This window comes from Hemicordylus capensis, chromosome 2, assembly GCF_027244095.1.
Source record: "Hemicordylus capensis ecotype Gifberg chromosome 2, rHemCap1.1.pri, whole genome shotgun sequence".
Lineage (NCBI taxonomy): Eukaryota > Metazoa > Chordata > Lepidosauria > Squamata > Cordylidae > Hemicordylus > Hemicordylus capensis.
Window position 1 is genome coordinate 314,044,345 of NC_069658.1, and position 22,744 is coordinate 314,067,088.

Sequence of the window (22,744 nt, forward strand, 5' to 3'; positions counted from 1 at the left end):
ATAATGTGTGTTCCCCCCCTCATCTCCACATGAGCATCTACTTCCTATCTAAATTAAAATAAGCCAAAATTGGGCATGTTATCTGAACCTACCTAATTCAGCTTATTCTAACATACTTGCTTCAGATAACCTGAGCTCTGTATCCAAGGTCTGAAGTGAGTTACAGATTTTGGGTTATTTGAAGCAAGTTGGTTAAAATAAGCCAAGATTGGTGGGTTCATATGATGTAACCAGTCTTATTTTAATCTAGATAGGAAGTAGACATTCCCATGGTGTGGGGAGTGCATGTTCCCAAGGCTCAGGGACCTCAGGCAGAGCCCAGCTCCAACCAAGGTTCTGCATGAAGTCTGAAGCAGTCCAGTGGGTCTTATTTCCAATTATATGTATAGCAAACCCTACTTAAAGTAGCTTACAATATGAATCCAAAACATTTAAATTGTCATTTAAAATATCAATAGTTACAATACATTCCAAAATTGAGCAGGATACCAAGAATGACAGCAATTAAAAACAGGAAAGCACCATTCCACAGAATATATGCCAAACATATTTTCTGTGGAATCTGGCAAATAATGTTTTAATTTGCCATCAAAAGCTATTAAGAGTGGGTACCTGGCAGGTCTTCTTAAATAGGAAGGGCCAACACTGGGGTGTCAGCACCCTGAGGCCCTGCTCCTCACACTTGAGGAACTGGCTTCCCATATGGGCCTCATTCACCAATCTTAGTGTGTGGGAGGCATACATACTCATTTGGGGCCAGGGAGATTTGATTGTAAGCATTCTAGGAAGGGATGATATCAGTTCTATAGTATGTACAGTACTGCTACCGTTACTAAACATATACACTGTACATGTTAAGTAACAGTTGTAATTTGAATTTCTTATGTCCATAGCTCAGCCATTTCTGCTTGGAGAGACAGTGGAGATTCTGCAGAAATAGAACCTGTTACCTATGCCATAAATAAAGAGTTTCCATTCCCCCCCCCCCCGCCACAGTGATGACCTCTCTCAGAAACATTTAATTTAAATTAAATCTATGCAAATATAAGATTGCCTACAGTCAAAGTGAAAAGTAGTGGTGATGGGGCAGCACACAGAAGCAACTGCAGTGGTAACCCTCTTGTCACTGCCACCAGACATAGTGCAGCTCCTCCTGTTTTCTAAGGCACTCTTCTGCTTAGGATTCAAAATGATGGGCCAGCCATGTGTGGCCTAAGTTGCACTGGATACAACACTACGTTGGTGCTGTTTCAACAAGAATGCAGCCTTTGGAACCAAAAGACTGCCTCCCAGAGGAAATATAATATATCTCCCTTCCCAGATGTTATGGACTATCTGGCTGTCTTTAAACGAACTGCTTTTTAATTATTCATCTGATTAGAAATAGGCAGAATGGAGACAGTCACCGTCAAAATACTCATGACAGAGAGAGCAATAGATACATGAGCCAACAAAGTGAAATTATGTAACAAGTTAGTGAGGTTGAGAGGATATGGACTTCTCCTCCCATAGAACCTTCAACTATGAAATAACAGCATAACCAATCTGTCTTTGTCACTAACTTCTGTCCTCATGCCACCTGATAGGAGAGTTCAGACCATGTTTTGGAGTGAAGGATGGTGCAGATAAACTTTGGGTGCTCTTCAGTCTTAAAAGATAAAGTTGTGCCATCAAGTCGTCAACTCCTGGCGACCACAGGGCTCTGTGGTTTTCTTTGGTAGAATACAGGAGGGATTTACCATTGCCTCCTCCAGCACAGTGTGAGATGATGCCTTCCTATATTGCTGCTGCCCAATATAGGTGTTTCCCATATTCTGGGAAACATACCAGTGGGGATTTGAACCAGCAACCTCTTGGCAAGTCATTTCCCCGCTGCACTATTAGGTGGCTTTCTTTAGTCTTACTCTTATTAATTTTGCAGTTTCAGAGTTAAAAAAAATTATTTGCATTAATTCTAATGGTTCACAAGTTAACAATAACAGTACAGAAGAAACATGTTAGTGTTAATACTGAAGGATAATCTTTTTTTCAAAGGAAAGGGCAGCAGCAACAGCAGGTAATACCGCACCCACAATTGAAATTCCTGTTACTTTGACTGCTGCATCACATGCAGAATAGCCCCAGCTTTTCTTGGCATGGAATTATGGGAAAGTTTTAAATACTACATGTTTGCCTGTGATGCAGATATTCAAGTCACAGGGACCCTGACAGGAACAATAGGGTGGTAACCCCAAATGTGCTTCTGAATGTTTCCCATCTCATTCAAAGCAGGTAATACAGAAGCAGTTTAACATCACTTCCGGGTGTGTTTCCCCCCTGCTGGTATGCAGAGAGTCAAAGCAACAAGCTATTAGGAATTGAACCAATGCACACACATTGTATTTGTCATGAGTATAGATGCACATCAACATAATATCAATGCAAGTGAGATTAATATATGAAGAGAACACTAGCTCTTTAAGAGGGTGCCAGGTGGAAATCACCCACCCCCTCTTGCTTTCACTTGTCTGTCAGCCTTTTTCAGTTTCACTAATGATTGGCTGTGTGAGCTGTCATTCTCAACTTAACTGCTAATAAATTCCCTTTCCTTTTTCTGTGTGCATTCTAGTGGCTAGCCTTGGCTTTAGGAGGTTGTGACAGGGAAAAACCAAGCGGTATTTACACAAGGAGGTGCCTGAAGTCATGCAGCCCTTGGATTCGGAGAGAGGCTTAATCAAAATCAGCCACTGTAAGAAAGACATATTTTGTTCCTTTGTGCCCAAGCACTGTCCTTTGTGTGGGCAGAATCTGATCTTCAGGAGACTGGAAGAAGCCCCTGTCAGTATTCCCACCCCTTTTATCAATGGGCACCGAGAAAAGTGTTCTTTTTTACTGAAACCTACTACAGGGACTTTTCTAAGGTATGGCTGTGCTTGGTTTTCTTTTTGACAATGCTCAATCAGGTGTGTTACAATGCTTCCTTAGTGAGGGGTTGGAATATAAAGATAATATGAAGCTGCTTTATAGTGAATTGGGCCCATGGTCTTTCTGGTCCAGTAATGCAGCGGGGAAGTAAGTTCCCTAAGGAGCAAGTGGTTGCTGGTTTGAATCTCTGCTTGTATGTTTCCCAGACCATCGGAAACACCTATATCAGGCAGCAGCAATATAGGAAAGATGCTGAAAGGCATCATCTTGTACTGTGCAGGAGATGGCAATGGTAACCCCCTCCTACCAAAGACAACCACATGGGGCTCTGTGGTTGGCAGGAGTCAACACCAATTCAATGGCACTTTACTTTACTGTCTATTATAACTAGCTGTAGTCCCTCAAGGTTTCAGGCAGAAGTAAATGAGCCTAGTCCTGCTACTTGAGATTTGGTAGCAGGACTGGAGATGCTAAGAGTTCAAGCTGGCACCTTCTGCATGCAAAACAAGAGCTTTAATATTGGGTTCTGGGCATTACTCAGTACAGTCATGGGGAGAATATTTACAACTCATGCTCTAGTACAGGGTTTCTTAACCTTGGGCCCCAGATGTTGAAGGACTACAACTCCCATCATCCCCAGCCACAATGAACATGGCTGGGGTGATGGGAGTTGTAGTCCATCAACATCTGGGGGCCCAAGGTTAAGAAACCCTGCTCTAGTACATCTGAATTCTGTGCAATTTATTAATAACAAGTTATGAGTCAAAAGTTGTTTCAAAGCCAAACTGACTGCTCAGAAGTCAATTGGAATAATGTTATAGTCACACATTCCCCAAATCCACTTTGTGGGTATTATAGGGGAATGGTTTCATTTATTTTATCTGAAAGATTCTTATACCACTATTCATAAGATGTTATAGCAGCTTATAAACTAAAACAAAAACAGAACCCAATAAAACAGTCAATACAAACCAATGAATGAATGTATCTTAGAGTGAGTTCCAGAGCACTGGGGCTGCTGCAAAGAAGGCCCTATTCTTATTGTAATATAGAGCTTTATAAAATATAACACATCTTAACAGTGATTGACTGAATCCTAGTCTCTTTTAGGAAAGGACACTTCTATAGACCTGTGTCTAACCTGCCCTTTTTGGGCAAGGTGATGGAGCGTGTGGTGGCGTCCCAGCTGCAGAGGGTCTTGGATGATACGGATTATCTGGACCCTTTTCAATCTGGCTTCCGCCCCGGGTATGGGACTGAGACTGCCTTGGTCGCTCTAGTGGATGACCTACGCCGGGAACTAGACAGGGGGAGTGCGTCCCTGTTGGTTCTGCTGGACCTCTCGGCGGCGTTCGATACCATCGACCATGGTATCCTTCTGGGCCGCCTCTCGAGTATGGGAATCGGAGGCACTGCGTTGCAGTGGTTCCGGTCCTTTCTTGAGGGGAGGGTCCAGAAGGTGGTGCTGGGGGACTACTGCTCGGCCCCGTGGCCGTTGGCCTGTGGGGTCCCGCAGGGTTCGGTCTTGTCCCCCATGCTGTTTAACATCTACATGAAGCCGCTGGGAGAGGTCATCCGGGGATTTGGACTGAGTTGTCAGCAATATGCGGATGACACTCAGCTCTATCTCTCCTTGTCATCTGATCCTAGGGAGGCGGTGGATGTCCTGAACCGGGGACTGGAGGCCGTGATGGGTTGGATGTGGGCTAACAAACTGAAATTGAATCCGGATAAGACGGAGGTGCTGTTGGTCAGTAGGAGAGCCAATCGGGATGTGGAGATTTTACCAGTTCTGGATGGGGTTGCACTCCCCTTGAAGGAACAAGTACGCAGCTTGGGGGTACTACTGGACCCGGCTCTGCTTTTGGAAGCTCAGGTGGAGGCCAGGGGTGCCTTTGCACGGCTTCGGCTGGTGCGCCAGCTGCGTCCCTTTCTCGAGAAGGCAGATCTGGCCACAGTTACCCACGCCTTAGTCACGTCGCGGCTGGATTACTGTAACGCGCTCTACGTGGGGCTGCCCTTGAAGAATATCCGGAAACTGCAGCTAGTGCAAAACGCGGCAGCGAGGGTGTTATCCAGAGCTGCCCGTTGGGAACATATCACCCCCATTTTGAAAGAACTGCACTGGCTACCGGTTCGTTTCCGGGTCCAATTCAAGGTGCTGGTTTTGACCTTTAAAGCCCTAAACGGTTTGGGCCCAGGGTATTTGAGGGACCGCCTGCTCCCAAGGGTTGCTGCCCGCTTGACGAGGACATCTGAGGGGGCCCTGCTCCGGGTGCCGACAATGAGAGAGGCCCGGCTGTCGTGCACTCGGGACAGGGCCTTCTCTGTTGCTGCCCCCAGACTCTGGAATGCTCTCCCAGTGGTCATTCGCTCCTCGGACTCCATCATGGCTTTTAGAAAGCTTGTAAAGACTTGGCTTTTTACCCAGGCTTTTACATAATCGTTTTTACTGCTGCTTCTGGGTGTTTTTATTTCTTGTATTGTTTTATGCCTGTTTTTATATGTTTTTATACTCTTAGCATGTTGTTTTTATTGTGTTTTTATTGTATGTTTTTAACTTTTGTAAACCGCCTTGGGGCTATATTTTAACGAAAGGCGGTATAAAAATGCAAAAATAAATAAATAAATAAATAAATAAATAAACAATGCAAGTATAATCCCCCCCAACCAATATTAACATGAACATTTAATGTTTCAGAGGCTATGATGGAAGATCTGATCTTCATGTTGGAATAACCAATTCTAATGGTAAGACAAGTTTGTAATTAGCTTTCTAAACATTGTCTCTGAGCAGTGTGTATATATATATATATATATATATATATATATATATATATATATATATATATATTTGACATTTAACTTTGTGGTTACTGTCCTGTTTAGTTGATTGGTCACAAAGAATGCTGATTAGTGTACATTCAAGGTTGGCCATGAATACAGGTCTCATCTATTTGACACCAATGTTTTCCCAGTTGGGTGGGTGGGAAGAGACAGAAGAAGGGGGCGGCGGGCCCAGTTCCAGCATTTATGGATACTTGCCCCAACAACTTTCCTCCTAATAGTTGTTGAACTTTCCATGACATCCCAGTAGTTCAGCCTTGAGTTGGGTGGCAGAATGTGAGGTGGGCTTGCAGGAACAGTCAGCTTTTAGTCTAAGTCAGGCTTCCCCAAACTGTGGCCCTCCAGATGTTGCTGAACTACAACTCCCAGCATCCCTAGACACAATTTTATGTGGCTGGGTATGCTGGGAGTTGTAGTTCAGCAACATCTGGAGGACCGCAGTTTGAGGAAGCCTGGTCTAAGTAAACACTTGGGCTGCAAATCTGAAAGATCTTTGTAAAGATCTGTTTTATGAATTTTAACTGTTTTATATTGTGTTATGTTTTAATTTGTATACCGCCTGAAGATTCTATCAGGTGATACAGAAATAAAATAAATATTACTACTACTACTACTACAAGTACTTTCATTCAAAATGGGAAGATCAACTGATTCAGAAAGAAAGTTAAACTTTGGAAAGTTATTTCCTAAACCTGAAATGTTGCCTACTTTTTTTTAGTGTGATACTTCACATGCTTTGGTTTTGGTTTGAGCTTGTAGATTCCATTATCAGGGAATGCTGGAAACATTATCTTGGTATCTTCAGGTGCTAGAAGAATGTCATTGGATGCTTGGCTAGCTGTAAACATTTCATTTCAATACATCCACATATTAGGGATTCAGAACTATTGTTATTGTTCAGATAACAGATGTATATCAGAATTAGGTTGAAGATAGTAGTAAATGAAGGTGATGTACTGGTAACGCTAACATTATTCAATTTATCTTCATTAACAAGCTATCATAAAATAAATTGCTTTTCACACTGTGCTCTCCTGATTCAGCCTTGTTTTGTGTTTTAGGTTTGGTGTTTAATTACAATGAAACAGGAGTTAACATAGCTGAACATGGATGGGAACAATGTGTAAGTGTCCCTCTAATACAGCCCGACATGTATAGTCTGCTTAAACAATGGGATATATACCTTGAGCAATTCTCAGCAAGAGAGATCTGGCTTCCACACAGGTATTATTATTATTATTATTATTAATTCGATTTCTATACCGCCCTTCCAAAAATGGCTCAGGGCGGTTTACACAGAGAAATAATAAATAAATAAGATGGATCCCTGTCCCCAAAGGGCTCACATCTATATATATATAATTCTCCTGGGTGTGCCCAGGAGAAATGCGTCCCGGCAGCCCAGCTGATTGGCTGGGCTGCAGGGGGCGCCCGATTGGTTGGCAGCACACCCAGGAGAATTTGCTTGCTGGGCGGCCGCGGAGGCAAGGCGGCGGGCCCAGGGCCGCGGCGGCGGAGCCCAGCAAGGTGGCGGCGGCGGCCCCGGCCGTGAGGCGGGGCGAGGCGGCGGGCCCAGAGCGATGGCGGCGGGCCAGGCTGTGGCGGCGGGGCCCAGCGAGGCGGGGCAAGGCGGCGGGGCCCAGCGAGGCGGCGGGACTGGCCGGGCCGTGGAGGCGAGGCGGCGGGACTGGCCGGGCCGGGCCCGGCCGCGGAGGCAAGGCGGCGGGCCTGATGGCAGCACTCTGGGGCCGGCCGCGGCATCAGCGGCGGCACTCTGGGGCCGGCCAGGCCCGCTGGCAGCGGCGGCTGCACTCTGCCCCGCCGGAGACGGGGGGCGGGAGGAGAGAGAGAGGTAGCCTGGCCTGGCCGGGCCCGGCCGTGGAAGCGAGGCGGCAGGACTGGCCGGGCCACGGAGGCGAGACTGGCCGGGCCCGGCCGCGGAGGCGAGGTGGCGGCGGCCGCACGGGTCAGCTAGTTCTAAAAAAAACCACAAGATAGACACCAGCAACAGTCACTGGAGGTACTGTGCTGGGGGTGGATAGGGCCAGTTACTCTCCCCCTGCTAAATATTATTATTATTTTAATTCAATTTCTATACTGCCCTTCCAAAAATGGCTCAGGGCGGTTTACACAGAGAAATAATAAATAAATAAGATGGATCCCTGTCCCCAAAGGGCTCACATTCTTAAAAAAACCCCACAAGATAGACACCAGCAACAGTCACTAGAGGTACTGTGCTGGGGGTGGATAGGGCCAGTTACTCTCCCCCTGCTAAATAAAAGAGAATCACCACGGTAAAAGGTGCCTCTTTGCCCAGTTAGCAAGGGATAGCAGAGGTATGAAGTTCAACAGCCATATATTTCTAAAGGCAGAAGAACTGGCATGTTAAATTTTGCACTCTGATTTGCTTGTGACAAACAAATGGACCTTGTATTCTTGATACATGGTTTTACCATTTCAAAGTCCATGTTCTTATTAGCCTACTTCAAAAACATTTCTTCCAGTTAACAGAAGGGGGCACAAAACAAGGGCTCGACTAAACTACAACTTTACTGCTTAAGATCTGGTTCTTCGGTACATATAGCTTGCACATTGATGATAAATATCTGGTCATTAAGTCAAATTAATAATTTCACAATGGAAAATGTTGCTGGATTCAGCCCCTTCCATACAACTTTTGTTTATTTATTGATCATATTTCTATACTGCCTGATATAGAAATCTCCAGGTGGTGTACAAGTTAAGACATAATATAAAAATATAAGACCGTTAAATTCATAAAACAGATACAAGCTGTCTCAGTAAGTTAAAAACATATTAAAATTAAATTTTCAGTTAAAAGCCTTGGAAAACAGGTCTTGGGATTCTTCCTAAAAGCAAACGGAGAAGGAGATGCTCTTATTTCAGCAGGGAGCATATTCCAGAACCCCGAGGCAGCCACAGAGAAGGCCCGGTCCCCAGTCACCAACAAACAAGCTGGCAGCAACTATAACTGGACTTCTCCAGATGATCTTAATAGGAGACAGGGTTAATGACAGAGAAAGCGCTCTCTTAAGTACCCTGGACCCAAGCTGTTAAGGGCTTTATAGGAAATAACCGGCACTTTATATTTCATTTGGAAACCTATCAACAGCCAGTGCAATTCTTTCAAAATTGATGTTATATGGTCCCTTCAAGCTGATCCAGAGACCAATCTGGTTGCCACATTCTATACCAATTGTAATTTCCAGACTACATACAAAGGCAGTCCCATGTAGAGTACATTGCAGTAGTCAAGCCTAGAGGTTACTAGCATATTCACCACTGTTTTAAGGTCATTTACCTCCAGAAATTTATACTAGATCCTCCATCCTGTGCAATTTATACAACAGTAGCTTATCTACCTTCCCACCTTAAGGCATTTGTTCAAGATCATGTGACGTCTCATAGACATTGCCAAGGCCTACAAGGGTTGCAAACAGACACTACTTCCGGTATACAAAAAACCCACTAATTTTTCTAAACTAATTGGGGAGTAGGTCAGTCTGGATTAGGCAGTTGTCCGGGAAACTGAGGCAAAAAGCACATTGTCACAAAAATTGCTAAAATAAGCAATCACAAAACAAGCTTTTGGGACATGGAAGGTGATGGACAACAAAAGTTTGTACATTATCACACAAAACACTCTTTGGGACACAAAGTGATCTTTTTGCATAAGGTTGCACATATTATGCTTGGAACAGCAGTTGAAAGCAGAGTGAAGAGGTAAAATAGCTGAACTTCTAGTTCTGTGAATGCTGTCCAGAAAAATCTGAAATAGCAGGTTCTGGAAAATTCAATGCAGATTATTAGAACTTCCACCATGGGACACTTGTGAATGTATTGCAGTTCAGCAAGGAAACAAATTTATAAATCTTGAGGACACTTCTAAAAACAGTCATTTTCTTCTGAATCCTTAAAAGAAGCCATAAGAGCTTGTGGTTGGTTTGCTCATCTGTTTTGTTTTAAGAAAAGGCCACCCAGTAGTTTATAGCCTGAGAGCATAAGAGCAAGCTGCAAAAGCATTCACACCCACTTTGCACTTTAAAAACAGCTGAATCCATACAAGTAAACTAAATTTACACTTTGCTTGCTCTTTGTTTAGTGATAAAGAATCTTTAAAAAGTTACACAAGGTAACATTCCCTTGCTATTCCATTTTTGGGGCTATTTTTGTTTAATCACTGAGCTTCAGTGAACTGAAAATACATCTCTTCAGACAAGCTTTTTAGCTATTTAGTGGTTTTTAGCTATTTTAAATTTGAATGGAGTTTTAAATTGTTTTAATGTTATAAACCGCCTAGAGACTTCAGTAGTGGGAGGTATAAAAGTTTGCTTTAATAAAGAGTTGCAAAGTAATAAGATTTCCCATCTACACCACAGATAGTGTAACCTAGTCATATCCTTCCATATGCTCTTTTTTTTTTTTTGCTAGCTAGAGGTTCATAAAATAAGCAGAATACTGCTGCATACACTTTTGTGCCAATCTCTACATAAGAGATTAAATGTCATTGCTAAACTAAATTTAGCAACATGTGAAAATGCATGTGTTTCAGTGAACAGATATCTAACTGTCCTTCCTCTTCAGTTCTTGATGGATGGGGTATGTTTCTGCAAAGTGCTCTTTTGGTGAAATGGTCCCTAGCAGAAATGACTACTTGTGCTTCTGGATGCTTGCAGTACTATAGGCAAGGGGACAGAGTATATAGCCCAAGCTGTGTTCCTTTGCTGTTCATATGTTTCTGGTATTGGGCTAGTTGGGTAGTCAGAATTCAACATGTCTAGGCTTGAAGAGGGTTGTGGTTTATTGCAGCCTTGTTCAAGCCCATAAACTCCCCCTGCCCCCAAACACAAATATTTGTTTGCTGTCAAGCTAGCTTCTCTCTCTGTCTTCTTAAACCTTTCTCACTGTGACTCCGAGCAGTAGCTGCTTCAGCAACATTTGAATCAGGAATAGTGACCCTGGCAGCTGTTATCTCTTGTTCACTCTGCAACAAAGAAGAAAAGTGTAGTTTCCTGCCTCATTCTGAATGAAAAGAAGAAGATGGTAACGAACAGCTGCTGGGAACACTCTTCCCACTTCAGACACTGTTGAATCAGTCACTGCCTACAGAGGAATGGCAAGGAGAGGTTTTTAAAATAGGGAGAGAGAAACCCTACCACGATGTAAATACCAGATTGCCAATGGTGACTGGGCAGGGTCTTTAACTCTCCATTAATGCCAACATGTGTGATTCCCTTACAACAGCTATTTCTTGTGTGTAACCTTGTGCTGGCAGAGCAAACAAGAATACCAATTAATCTGATATCTCCTCCTCTACTACATTTCCATATTTACCCAATTGTTTTACCCTTACACCCACAATGTTCTATTAATTATTCCACCAGCCAAGGGGTTGCTTCAATGTAAAGGCTTTGCTATTCCATAGCACTGCAATGTGAGTTAACAAAAATGTTTAGTTATACAGAATATTGATTTCTTAAGCTAACTTCCGGTTACCTATTTCACAGGTATGAAGAACATTTCCACAACTGCTATACATATGCATTGACATTTATTAACTGTGTGTTAAGTGCCCAAGGGAAGCAGCAAATAAATAAAAGTGAGTTTACTGAAAGATTTGTGATTCCACGGACAAGGAAAGCTTCCAAATATATTACAATCTACAAGGAAATATGCAGCAATGGCTTGTATGTTGTTGACCACCTTGATCAGAAAGAGGGCACTTCCACCAGAGGCCAGTTGTTAAAGAAAGTGAAATCCGCAGATTGAGAAACTTATACTCTTACTTTCTTCCAAAGAAAACTGGAACTTTAACATTTGTAACACTATCTGATACATGATTTTTAAAGTCCTATGAAGTTCAGAAAAGTTTGCACTAGGAGTGCAAAAGACTTATAACCTGTAACTTTATAAATTGAATATGAGCTTTTTTCCTACCTTTCCAAGCTACAGTACATTTAGTAATAGTTTGGATAAATGTTATTTAGAAAATACATTGTTTGCATCATTTTTGCACAGGATGCAAGTGTTAAGTTTCTGCATTATTAACCATATGGTAAAGCTTATTCACATTCATGTATAATCTACTGCAGTAAAATGCTGATTGACAGAAGCCGATAGTTGGAAGATTGCATATTTTTGATTCTGGAACATTATCTTTGCATTTTCCCAAGCATTTTTCCTTCCAAAGCAGAAAGAACCAGTTTCATCCTCTGTAGTTCGTGAAGACACTTCCAGTGTACAGTAAAGCAACCACAAGAATGTTCTATAGTTAGTTAGCAAGTTGCTCCAGAACCATGCTCAAACGTAACATTCTAGATTTGAGAAGACAAATGTAATAGTTTCTCACATGGATAGAACTATTAGACAAATGACTACATCAGTATTCATCTTCAAAACAACATCTCTTGTTCAGTCTTATTTGTGTATAATACAAAGTATTTATTTTTGTACATACAATTTTCTTTAAAAGGCACCATGCAATGATAGTTATCAGTTTTAGCTAGTTTACTGATTATTCCCATAATACTAGACTTTCTGATCCATTTTATAATTCCTCTTGTTCACTGCGCTCACGAGATGAGACCCAACGATTTAGAATTAATTCCTTTAAAAAAGAAATTCATTGATTATTATAGAACAAGAATGTATAAATAAAAATATGTTCACTGATCTTATCCCTACTTAACATGATATGGTTTTCCTGTAATGAAAGTATGCTTTTTGGCTCATCTCTGGGATAGGGCAGCAATTCAGCACTGCAGCTGCCTGCAAACAGGAGTGTTCCTAATAGCCCCTGACTGAGCTCCCAACTCTTTAATTCCTCCCTGCTTTGACACACACAATCCCATCTCACATTAGAGTACAAGGTTAGTGTGGGATTTATTTATCTGGTGTATCCGATTCCTTTCAACGAATGGCTTGAATCAATGAGGAACCTTAAGAACTATTTTTCAACGTCAACCAGTGAGAACTGATGTTCATAAACTGCTTTTGAAAGGTCCTCAAAGTTTCACAACAGGTTTGCGGTGTAGTATGTTGTTCCAGATGTAAAAGCCCAAAGCCCCCCATGAAAGCAGCTGCACAGTTCTTTGGACCGCAGCCATTATCATTGCTTTATCAGTACCATTTCAACTACTACTAGAGTGATGTAGGAGTCACTTTAATGCACTGAATACCACACCATTCCTGTTCTGGAACTGCAGAGGAACTATTTGGGTCAAGAAAATTGTGCATGGTTGTATCCCTTTTTGTTCTGAGAAACAGATGTAATAAGTATGTCAGTACATTTATATCCTGCCTTTCTTCCATGGTGGAACTCAAAGCACTGTGCATGGGCTTCCCAGGCAGCCTTCCACCCAGGCACTGACAAGAACCAGCCCTGGACCATAGGAACAGATCCTTAGCAAACTGGTTGCTCAGATAATGATTCGGATTCAGTAAAACAAATAAGGGTACCATGCTAAATCCCCACCACAACCACCCAAACATTGTGCACATGTTCGCAATCCAGATAGCTATCCAGTACCTAAAACTACTTAGTTAGGGAGATCCAAGTGTTAAATATGGTATTATCTGTAACTACCCAATAAGCCGAATGTCTCTAGGCAGTCACTAGTTTCAGAAAACAAGTTGAATCAGAGAATAATTTCCATACCTGAACTTTAATTCTTTTTAGACATTCTGGTGATGACATTTCTTTTGTAGTCATATTAGACGGTTTAATTAAATAGCAGAACATAAGCTCCTGTTGGCAAATCAGTTATACACAAAACAGAACAATTAAAACCATTTAACTATACCAAAGCATATTCCTGAAACCTGCATTTGGTTGAAAGTAAAAGTTTGGATAAAATAGTAATACCACCAAATTAAGGGGTATACATTTACTCTTCACCTGAATAATGGTAATGAGGCAGAGAGGGCTGGTGTGGGTCAATGAATATGCTGTAGTGTTCAGCTTGGATTAAGCAGACTCAAGTCCAAATCTCTATCCAACCACAGACCCACTGGATGCCGTCACTCTCTCTCACACAGCTTGATCCTAACTAATGCCAGGATTCTTATCGGTTGGATTCAAAGGTGTGTTGCACAAACAGAAAGGTATTTCCATTTGTATAAGGTGGCTCCCATAATTTCCTCATCCTACACCCCATCCCATGCTATCTGAAGTTTCTCAAGGAGCATGGTTTTGGAACAGGGGGTTGCAATGGAGAGGAGGAACCCCCCACTGTACAAATAAAGCTCTGCTTACACTTCTCTGTATTTGGCCCAACAGTCTTGTGCACACTGAAATTGTTCCTCTTTGTAACTCCAGAGGGTCTTCTCCAAGACCACAAGAAACAAGTGAGAAGTTAGGTAGGTGTGTGTATTTATGAGTATAAAATTAGCGGTCCTGGTCTACAGCAGCACCTTCACCGGCAATTCTTAAGATACAGCCACATGTTGTAGACAAACATCCTTCTAGTGTGTAAAATGGAAATTATAAGTGTCTATCTCAAAAAAAGGATGCTGTTTTATTACCAACAGGAAAAACAAAATGTTTGAAAAGTGCTATATAAATTATTTTTCTTCCTCATTTTACAGCAAATAAAAACATTTACTGTCTTTCTTCACCAGCTAGAACATGACAATCAATACATGTGGATGTCATTATCTCAATTATTAGAAAAGTGTGAAAATGCTTAAATACATGTCCCTTAAATGTTTCAAGTACTTCCATAGGAGTTAGAAAGCTGAAATTTGCTACACATGTGGTCTAATACATTTTGATTACTTGAAGCATGGAATTGGACCTTTTCTCCTTTGTCCTTGAAACATGAAGTTTGACTCACTGGCCACGGCACAGCAAACCAAGGCACAGATGGTCCGGACTATAGGAGAGTTCCCTCTTCAGATACTTGAAGCAGCCCTAGCTTGGGGAAGAAGAGCTTCAGTGCACCCAGAAGCATCCATCTGAAAATGGGACAAGCTACTGATGTGTGGGACTCCTCCAATCCAAGTGTTACACTAAGCTTAAGAGACGTCTTGCTGTTTCCTATTTGCTATGGACTCTGTCTATCATTCTTCTCAACCAATGGAAACGATAGTTGTTCCACACCACCGTGAGAAAAATTTTAACTACCAGTGATTAGATACAGAACCCACGCTACAGAATTGTTTACATTTGAGAAAAGCACAGGCTTTTACTTTCTGTTTTGAGATCAAGGACAAACTTTGCTCTGCAAGTACTTTTCTTCTCTTAACCCCTCCATATCACTATGAGAGGCAAAGATCATCAAAGTCAGACATATACAGTTCTACTTCCTGCCTTTGCTCCAGAAGGCTCGCATTACAGCTCGCTGGCTCTGGCCTTGTTTACTAGGCCCCTTCTTCTCTTCTGCTTATATTCCTATTATTTTTGACTATTTCCAATCTCTTCTTCACCTGGTATTCTACTACTATTAGTTTTCTCTAGTTACTAAAGGAAAAAGAAAAGAAAAAGAAAAAAAAATAAATTAGTTATTTCATATCTGTTCATCCTACTGTCCATTCTGTTATTCGTTACCTCTCCGACATTTGGTCGGAAGGTCCTGCAACGGGTCCTTCCGGGTCAGTAGCTCCAGCTTGGGTATTTTCCCTCCCATGGTTGTTGCTGTGGTATGTTCCAAGCTTGGGTGACCTCCTACACCAGCCAAGAAAGGTACACTGGTACTCACCGTGAAGATATTTTCTGGCTGGTGTAGAAGAGGTCACCCAAGGCCCGCCCGGGTTGTGTTAGGCTGGAGCTGATGATCTGGTTGTAGGGGGACAGTTTTTGTCTTTCTCTGCATTATTGTTGGTATATTGTTGTATTTTCTCTGTTATGTTCTGTGGTTTTCATTCTGTAACTTGAGCTGTTTTATGCACTGAGGAGATCTGCCCACATGTACTGGGTTAAGGATCTTCAAGTATGACTACTTCCTGCCTTTTGAAGCATGTGGGGGGATGTAATCTCAAGTTGGCTGACCTCTTCTACACCAGCCAGAAGACACCTTCACGGTGAGTACCAATGTACCTTTCTCTTATTTGTTACCTTGGAAACATTTGCTGTAGTTCTGTTCAAGCCAGACAACGTCTTCCAGCTGAAAGGTCTGCGGGATGACCCTTCAAAATTATCATCATCAACTAATTCAACAATGACCGAATAACTGGAAAACATAACCAGAGTGAAACTTGTCAGTGTTGAGGACAGAAATATGTATTTTCTAGGGGTGTGTGTGTGTGTGTTTAAGCTAGTTTAAGGATTATGTTCTGGTCTATATTCTGGTCACATCTCAAAAGGGACATTGTAGAACTGAAAAAGGTACAGAAGACAACCAAGATGATCAGGGGCCTGGAGCACTTTCCTTATGAGGCAAGGCAACAGCATCTGGCCCTTTTTAGAAAAAACATGACTAAGGGGTGACATGATAGAGGTCTATAAAATTATGCATGGTGTAGAAAAAGGGGATAGAAATTTTTCTCCGTCTCTCACAACACTAGAACCAGGGGTCATCCCATGAAACTGATGGCCAGGAAATTTAGGACTGAAAAGGAAGCACTTTTTTCACACAGTGCATAATCTGTGAAATTCTCTGCCACTGGAAGTGGTGATGGCCACTAGCTTGGATGGCTTTAAAAGAGGCTTAGACAAATTCATGGAGGACAGGTCTACCAATGGCTACTAGTCTTGATGGCTATAGGCTGCCTCCTGGCTCAGAAGCAGGATGCCTCTAAATACCAGTTGCAGGAGAACAAGAGCAGGAGAAAGGGCACACCTTCATCTCTTGTCTCTGGGCTTCCCAGAGGCATCTGGTGGGCCACTATGTGAAACAGGATGCTGACCTGGATAGACCTTGGGCCTGATTCAGCAGGGTTGTTCTTACATTCTTATGACCAAGTCAAAAAAAATGTAAAGACAGAAGACCTTTTGTAACTGATGTGTCATACTACTGAATGGTTCAACAGTGATTGACACTTTTATTCTCTTTAAAGGTGAGCATTCCATACAAAAGATGGCAGCAGATATGTTCTGCAACATAATGTGGGCAGTTTTGAACCACCCACGTTGCTGCAGGCTCCTAAGGAATTGCTGGCCATTTGGGGCAAGAGCACAAATACTTAGAGTAGCACACCCACACTTGCATTCAGGAGGGCTGCTTAAATTATTTCTAATCTAAGGAGCATCCTGAAGTGCAGGCATGCTTCTGTATTTCTGCTCTTGTGCAAAACCACTGGTGGTTCCTCCTCCTCCTTCTTACTTATTATTAATTAATTCGATTTCTATACCGCCCTTCCAAAAATGGCTCAGGGCAGTTTACACAGAGAAATATAAATAAATAAGATGGCGCCTGCAGCAGTGTGGGCGACTCAGAACTGCCCATGTTATGCTGTGGAACATGTCAGCAACTATAATTTACCCAAAATATAAATCAAGTTTATATAATAGCTAATCTGCAGTCCAAGACAACATATAAAGACTGCTTATCAAAGCAGTTATGAGCATTGGACTGATTTCATGATGTTTGCAGGAATTGCTCAATGAAATGCATATTGATAATGGCAACATAGTAAGGTCAATAAAAATAATGAATTATCTGTGTCTAAGTAGTTTCCTGTATATCTGAAATTCCAGTTATTTAAGTGTTTTGCTTGCCTTGAGCAAGCTGTACTACTACCATAATACTTCGCCCTTGCATAGTCTCTTTCAAGTGTTCAAAATGCTTCACATGTATTAGCTTATTCACAAGTCATGGTGTCTCTCTGTTAGGAAATGGCCCCAATGAGGTCCTTTGGAAAAAATATTCAGTCAAACTTGTTTTGCACCCCAGTGAGCTTATTAAAAACATCCACCTGCTGCATACTTTCCCAGTGTGATGTTACCTTTGCTTTCAAAGATTCAAATTTTTTTCTTTTTTAAATTAAGAGTACTATGTCAAAACAGAAGTAAAAACAAAATTTAACATTGCTTTTTTTGTTTAATAGTGGAAATTAAATATAAAAACAAAGAAGTTACTGTAGCCAAATCTAAACTATACCTGGCATGGTAAAAAGGAGGTCCCTTTCGATACAACACTGCAATGAAAACAGACACACACTTATTCCATGACTCAATCTTGAAAATGCAAACAATGATTCTAGCCACCATTGAAGTTTTGTTCACAATAAAACAATATTGTGGCTGACTTCTTAATGGTGTGCTTCCACTAAAAACCAAGTTGTGCGCATACAAGAAGGTTGTAAGTGGTGTGTAGATGTAGTGCTCTCCTCTGTAATGTTGCACAACCGTCTCTGGAAGCCCTTCTCTGGGACCTATACAAAGTTGCAAAGCAATCTTGAGGAACAGCCACTGTGCACCTTGTTAATATCTCCTGCTAGCACAGAGACTAGTCCCAAACAGAAGTTTCTTCCTTTGCACAATATCTTTGCACTGTGTCCTTAATCTGGCACAACAGCATTATGCTAGGACAACACTAATCTGGGACGCAAGCTCCCAACATAGCAGAACTTGGCTGTGCAACATCCTTGTGCAAGCATAACGTCCTTTCTCAAGCACACTGTTAAGTCAGGATGTTCGCCACTATCAGGAAGCTGGGAGGCAGTAAATATAGTTTAATATAGCTTTTTATAGCCATCTTCAGAAGAAAAACATGGAACTATTATATACCCCAAACCAGCTAGGCCCACATGACACACCAAGATCTGAAAATAGCACAGCTGTTCAAAAGAGGACAGACTGAATCCAGCCTCCTTGTCCCTTCCTTTCCAACAGCTGATCACTTCTCTTACCAACCATCTTGCTGAGATTGTGTGTGGGCACAGAGGCTCTGCTCATAAATAGGGATCTCTGCACAGGGAAACCACATGCAAAACCACTCATGCTCCCCGGAAGCCCACTGTACTAACTACTTAAGACTAATGCTACTGGAATAGCTAAAGCTATTAGAAACACAACTGCAAAAACAATTTCACTCTCAAATAATGATTGCAGTCAGGGAGGATTCCAGAACAGGATCCACCAATTCTCATATAGGAATGTGCACGGAACCACAGAAGCATGGTCCAGCACTGGGGGGGGGGAGTGTGTCTTGGGGGGGTAGTACTTATCCCTCCCCCCACGCTGCTCTTTCCCCTCCAGCGCTGGTGTTTCTAAAAACGTTCTTGGGGCAGCAGAGTTCCTCCCTGCCGCCCCTGCCCCCGTCGTTGTCTGAAAAGCGTCAAACTAGAAACAGCTGGTGGCGCGCACGCGCCTTGCCGCACGCGCCAGCAGCGGAGACAAGCGCGCGCCATGAAGGGTGCATGCGCGCTGCCAGCTCTTTCTAGTTTTACGCTTTTCAGACGACGACGGGGGCAGGGGCGGCAGGGAGGAACTCTGCCGCCCCAAGAACGTTTTTAGAAACACCAGCGCAGGAGGGGGAAGAGCGGCGGGGGGGAAGTACTACCACCCCCCCCTTAAAGACACACTCCCCCGCCCTGCCGAACCGCCGGAATTCTGGACCGGTCCGGAGGCCTTTTCTATGGCCCCGGACCGGTTCCGTGCACACCACTACTCTCATATGCTAGGATGTGTATAACAGCACACTACAATTGATGTTTATCCACCAAGTAACTGGATAGTGTCCCTAGCAAGTGAAATGGTCTCTTATTTGACCAACTTTAAATTCACAAGTTTAAATGTTGCCTGCTTTAAAATTCACATGCTCTTGATCAGTCTTTTGTGTTCAGTGGAAGAAAAAGGGATATACCTTGCTAACTTGGCAAAGAGGCACTTTTTAACATGATGATTCTTTTTATTTAGCAGGGGGAGAGTATCTAACCCTATCCACACCCAGAACAGTACCTCCAGTGACTGTTGCTGTTGTCTGTCTTATGTTTCTTTTGAGATTATGAGCCCTTTGGGGTTCTCTGTGTAAACCACCCTGAGCATTTTTGGAAGGGCGGTATAGAAATCGAATAAATAAAATAAAATAACTGATGATCTTGTTTCATGTTCAGGAGAACCACTACCTTGCTGGGTCTGCAACTTCTAAAAAGGATATGCTAAGAGTGAGCCATACTGATTAAATTACAATTAGGCCTTACTCCAAGAAATGGCTGGGGAACCACTCACCATGATCAAAGGCTTTATGGGAATTGGGAGAAATGAATAAGTCAAGGTTTATAAAGAGCTTTCTATAGCACCTGTGTCATGCATTATAAATAATAAACATCTTTCAGAAGAATTTGAGGGTCTTTTTGCCTGTGCTAAAAGTATCTCAGCATTGCTGATGACAGCAGGCCATTAATTAAACATTTTGCATTTACTGCAATATACACATCTATTATTTAAATAAGTCAACAAAGAATGAGGGGACTGAGAAAGGATCACAGTACTCAACACTCAAGAAAATTGCAGCCATCTGAATGTGCAACACATTTTAGGAACGGGTGGAAAAAACCCTACACTGCTTTATAAAGAGTATGGGCATAGATAATTTAAGTTGGGGACCAATCTGACAGAATAGGGGTTCAAATTATTTTTAACATCTCTTCTGTTCATTGTGAGAAGGTTAAGCTAAGCCAAACTGCACTCAAAATAGTGTCATCATTAAAATCTACATTTGTATCTCTCCGACTTTCTGCCATCTGCCCCAACCATATTTGATCCAGATGAATCTGCATCTTTTGTGTTGTGGAAGTTGTGTTGTGTTGTGGAAGTTTCCTTATCAAGTTTGCTGCAAACGAAAATCATCTGATGTAAACCATAAAAAGGAAAATACTCACAGAGATCAGTCCCATATTTCAATCCAACTTTAGGGACCCATCCTTTACAACGGAAGTAGTGATATGCCATGTATGTACTCCTAAAATTGGGTTGTGCTTCATTAAACACTTCCCATAGCTTCAGAATAGATAAAGGTGCCTAAAAAAACAACATTCATTCATGTAATTACAACGTAAGAATGACCAGCAAAGATAACATTCTCAGTCACTGCTCAAGCTCTGTTTTGCAGTAGTGACTCAATTTAAGTTGCAAGAAGAGGTAGAAGCCAAATGTGAAGTTTGTTATGCAAGACAGAACGCAAATACCAACTAGCTTTCAAATGGTATTTAACTATCACTTTCAACAATTTCAGAGTTAGAAAAGTTCTATGGGCTCTAGTTTAGGGAGATCATAAGTCAGTAACGAAGATTGTCCATTAAGACTTCTCTCTTAGCCTAACCTACTTCACAGGGTTGTTGTGAGGAGAAACTCAAGTATGTAGCACACTGCTCTGGGCTCCTTGGAGGAAGAGCGGGATATAAATGTATAAATAAATAAATAGATAAATAGATAAATAAGAACACAGGCAAAGCTACAGTGCGATATGCAGCTTTAAAATTCAAACTTAACAAAATTTATTTAAGCAATTAAGTATCCCTTTTTACATACCTACCTCACATGGTGGGACATACTCTGGATCCGGTTTTTGCCAACCAGGAACTGAATGATCTACGGGTGGGGGAGTTTGAGACAACTCTGTCATTGCCAGATCATCATCTATCTGGTGGGGTTTAGTTTGACTGCTTTGACCAAGCTCTGCAGAGTCCACCCCACAATGGCTTATGGATCCGCTCGGTTTCCAGACACCCCTTGGGGACCTTCCGGTGTGCAAAACTGGTGACTCTGTTGAGGCCCTGGGGACTCTCTGAAATGTGGAGACACCCCGGGCTACTGACATAGTCACTCCTAAATGCCCTCTCTGGCTGGGTGGAGCCCGTTCCACTCCTTGGAGCTTAGGGCAATGAAACAACTGAGACGGCTTAAGTGACACTGGAAGAAGACACGTAATGAATCTGACCCAACATGACCTAGAGCCCATTTTAGGGACTACTCTGTGGTGGTAGGGGCAGCAAAGAAATGTTTTTTCTCTGCCTCCATTGCTTCTGCCCAGTGGAGCCATTTCATGTGGCCAAGGCACTGCTCACGCAGGCCCGTGTGTGATGGGGGAAGAATCATCAGCAACCCATTGTGACCAGTTTGTGTATCACGTCTCAGATAAAGTTGCTCACATCTGTGCCGATTTGGACTCCAGGATTTTCACAGTTCCAAGAGAAGTGTCTTGGCAACCATCTGGTCCAATTGTGATGGATTATTTTCAGTTAGCACAGCCTGAGGAGGTGGACAAGATCCTAGGCAGTGTTCAGGGAACATCATGTGCTCTGTACTCTTGCCCTTTATGGCTAGTAAAGTTTGCCAGGGAAGGAACAGGTAGGTGATTGGAACCAATTATTAATTCTTTGCTAAGGGAAGGCAAAATTTATTTATTTAGCCTTTACTAACGACGACGGGGGCAGGGGCGGCAGCGAGGAACGCTGCCACCCCAAAAACTTCACTTTATGCTACAGCACCGGAGGGAGAAGAGCGGCGGGAGGGGTAAGTTCTACCCCCCCGCCCTTAAAGGGAGACCCCCCCTCGGTGCCGGACCGTCAGACCGGTCCGGCTCCAGACCGGTCCGGAGGCCTCTTACATGGCCTCCGGACCGGTTCGTGCACACCCCTACAAAGCAGTGTACTACATACTTAAGTTTCTCCTCACAACAACCCTGTGAAGTAGGTTAGGCTGAGAGAGAAGTGACTGGCCCAGAGTGACCTAGCAAGTATCATGGCTGAATGAGGATTTTAACTCGGGTCTCCCTAGTCCTAGTCCAGCACTCTAACCACTACACCATGCTGGCTCTCCAATGAGCCTCAAAAAGCCCTCCCTTGATTCCACCAATCTTAATAATTATCAGCCTGTTTCAAATCTTCCCTTTTTAAGCAAGGTGATAGCGCGTGTGGTGTCTGTGCAGCTGCAAAAGGTCTCAGATGATATGGATTATCTAGACTTTTTCAATCTGGCTTTCACCCTGGGTTTGGGACAGAAAATGCCTTGGTTGCCCTGGTGGATGACCTATGCCTGGAACTAGACAGGGGGAAGAGTGTCCCTGTTGATTCTGCTGGACCTCTTGGT

The 22,744-nt window shown here is 42.7% G+C and overlaps 2 protein-coding genes across 14 annotated transcripts in view; one reads left to right on the top strand and one right to left on the bottom strand.

Moving 5' to 3' along the window:
* Positions 1-12,449, top strand: part of MKRN2OS (MKRN2 opposite strand) — a 14,636-nt gene extending 2,187 nt beyond the window's left edge. For 8 of the 9 annotated variants that reach the window (XM_053300273.1, XM_053300276.1, XM_053300267.1 and 5 more), the window contains 4 exons: positions 2,609-2,900; positions 5,606-5,655; positions 6,813-6,975; positions 11,280-12,449. In XM_053300273.1, coding sequence (XP_053156248.1) covers positions 2,683-2,900; positions 5,606-5,655; positions 6,813-6,975; positions 11,280-11,541 — 693 coding nt within the window. In that variant the 5' untranslated portion in view covers positions 2,609-2,682 and the 3' untranslated portion in view covers positions 11,542-12,449. Of the gene's footprint in view, positions 1-1,986; positions 2,057-2,608; positions 2,901-5,605; positions 5,656-6,812; positions 6,976-11,279 lie in introns of those variants that run through there. The other variant, XM_053300275.1, reaches the window with a different exon arrangement.
* TSEN2 (tRNA splicing endonuclease subunit 2) overlaps positions 11,307-22,744 on the bottom strand; it is a 24,242-nt gene continuing 12,804 nt past the window's right edge. For 4 of the 5 annotated variants that reach the window (XM_053300264.1, XM_053300263.1, XM_053300261.1 and 1 more), the window contains 5 exons: positions 20,536-20,674; positions 17,811-17,847; positions 15,827-15,941; positions 13,430-13,519; positions 11,307-12,379 (listed from right to left, as the gene is read on the bottom strand). In XM_053300264.1, the coding sequence (XP_053156239.1) occupies positions 12,320-12,379; positions 13,430-13,519; positions 15,827-15,941; positions 17,811-17,847; positions 20,536-20,674 (441 nt within the window). In that variant the 3' untranslated portion in view covers positions 11,307-12,319. Of the gene's footprint in view, positions 12,380-13,429; positions 15,233-15,826; positions 15,942-17,810; positions 17,848-20,535; positions 20,675-22,744 lie in introns of all 5 variants that reach the window. The other variant, XR_008317141.1, reaches the window with a different exon arrangement.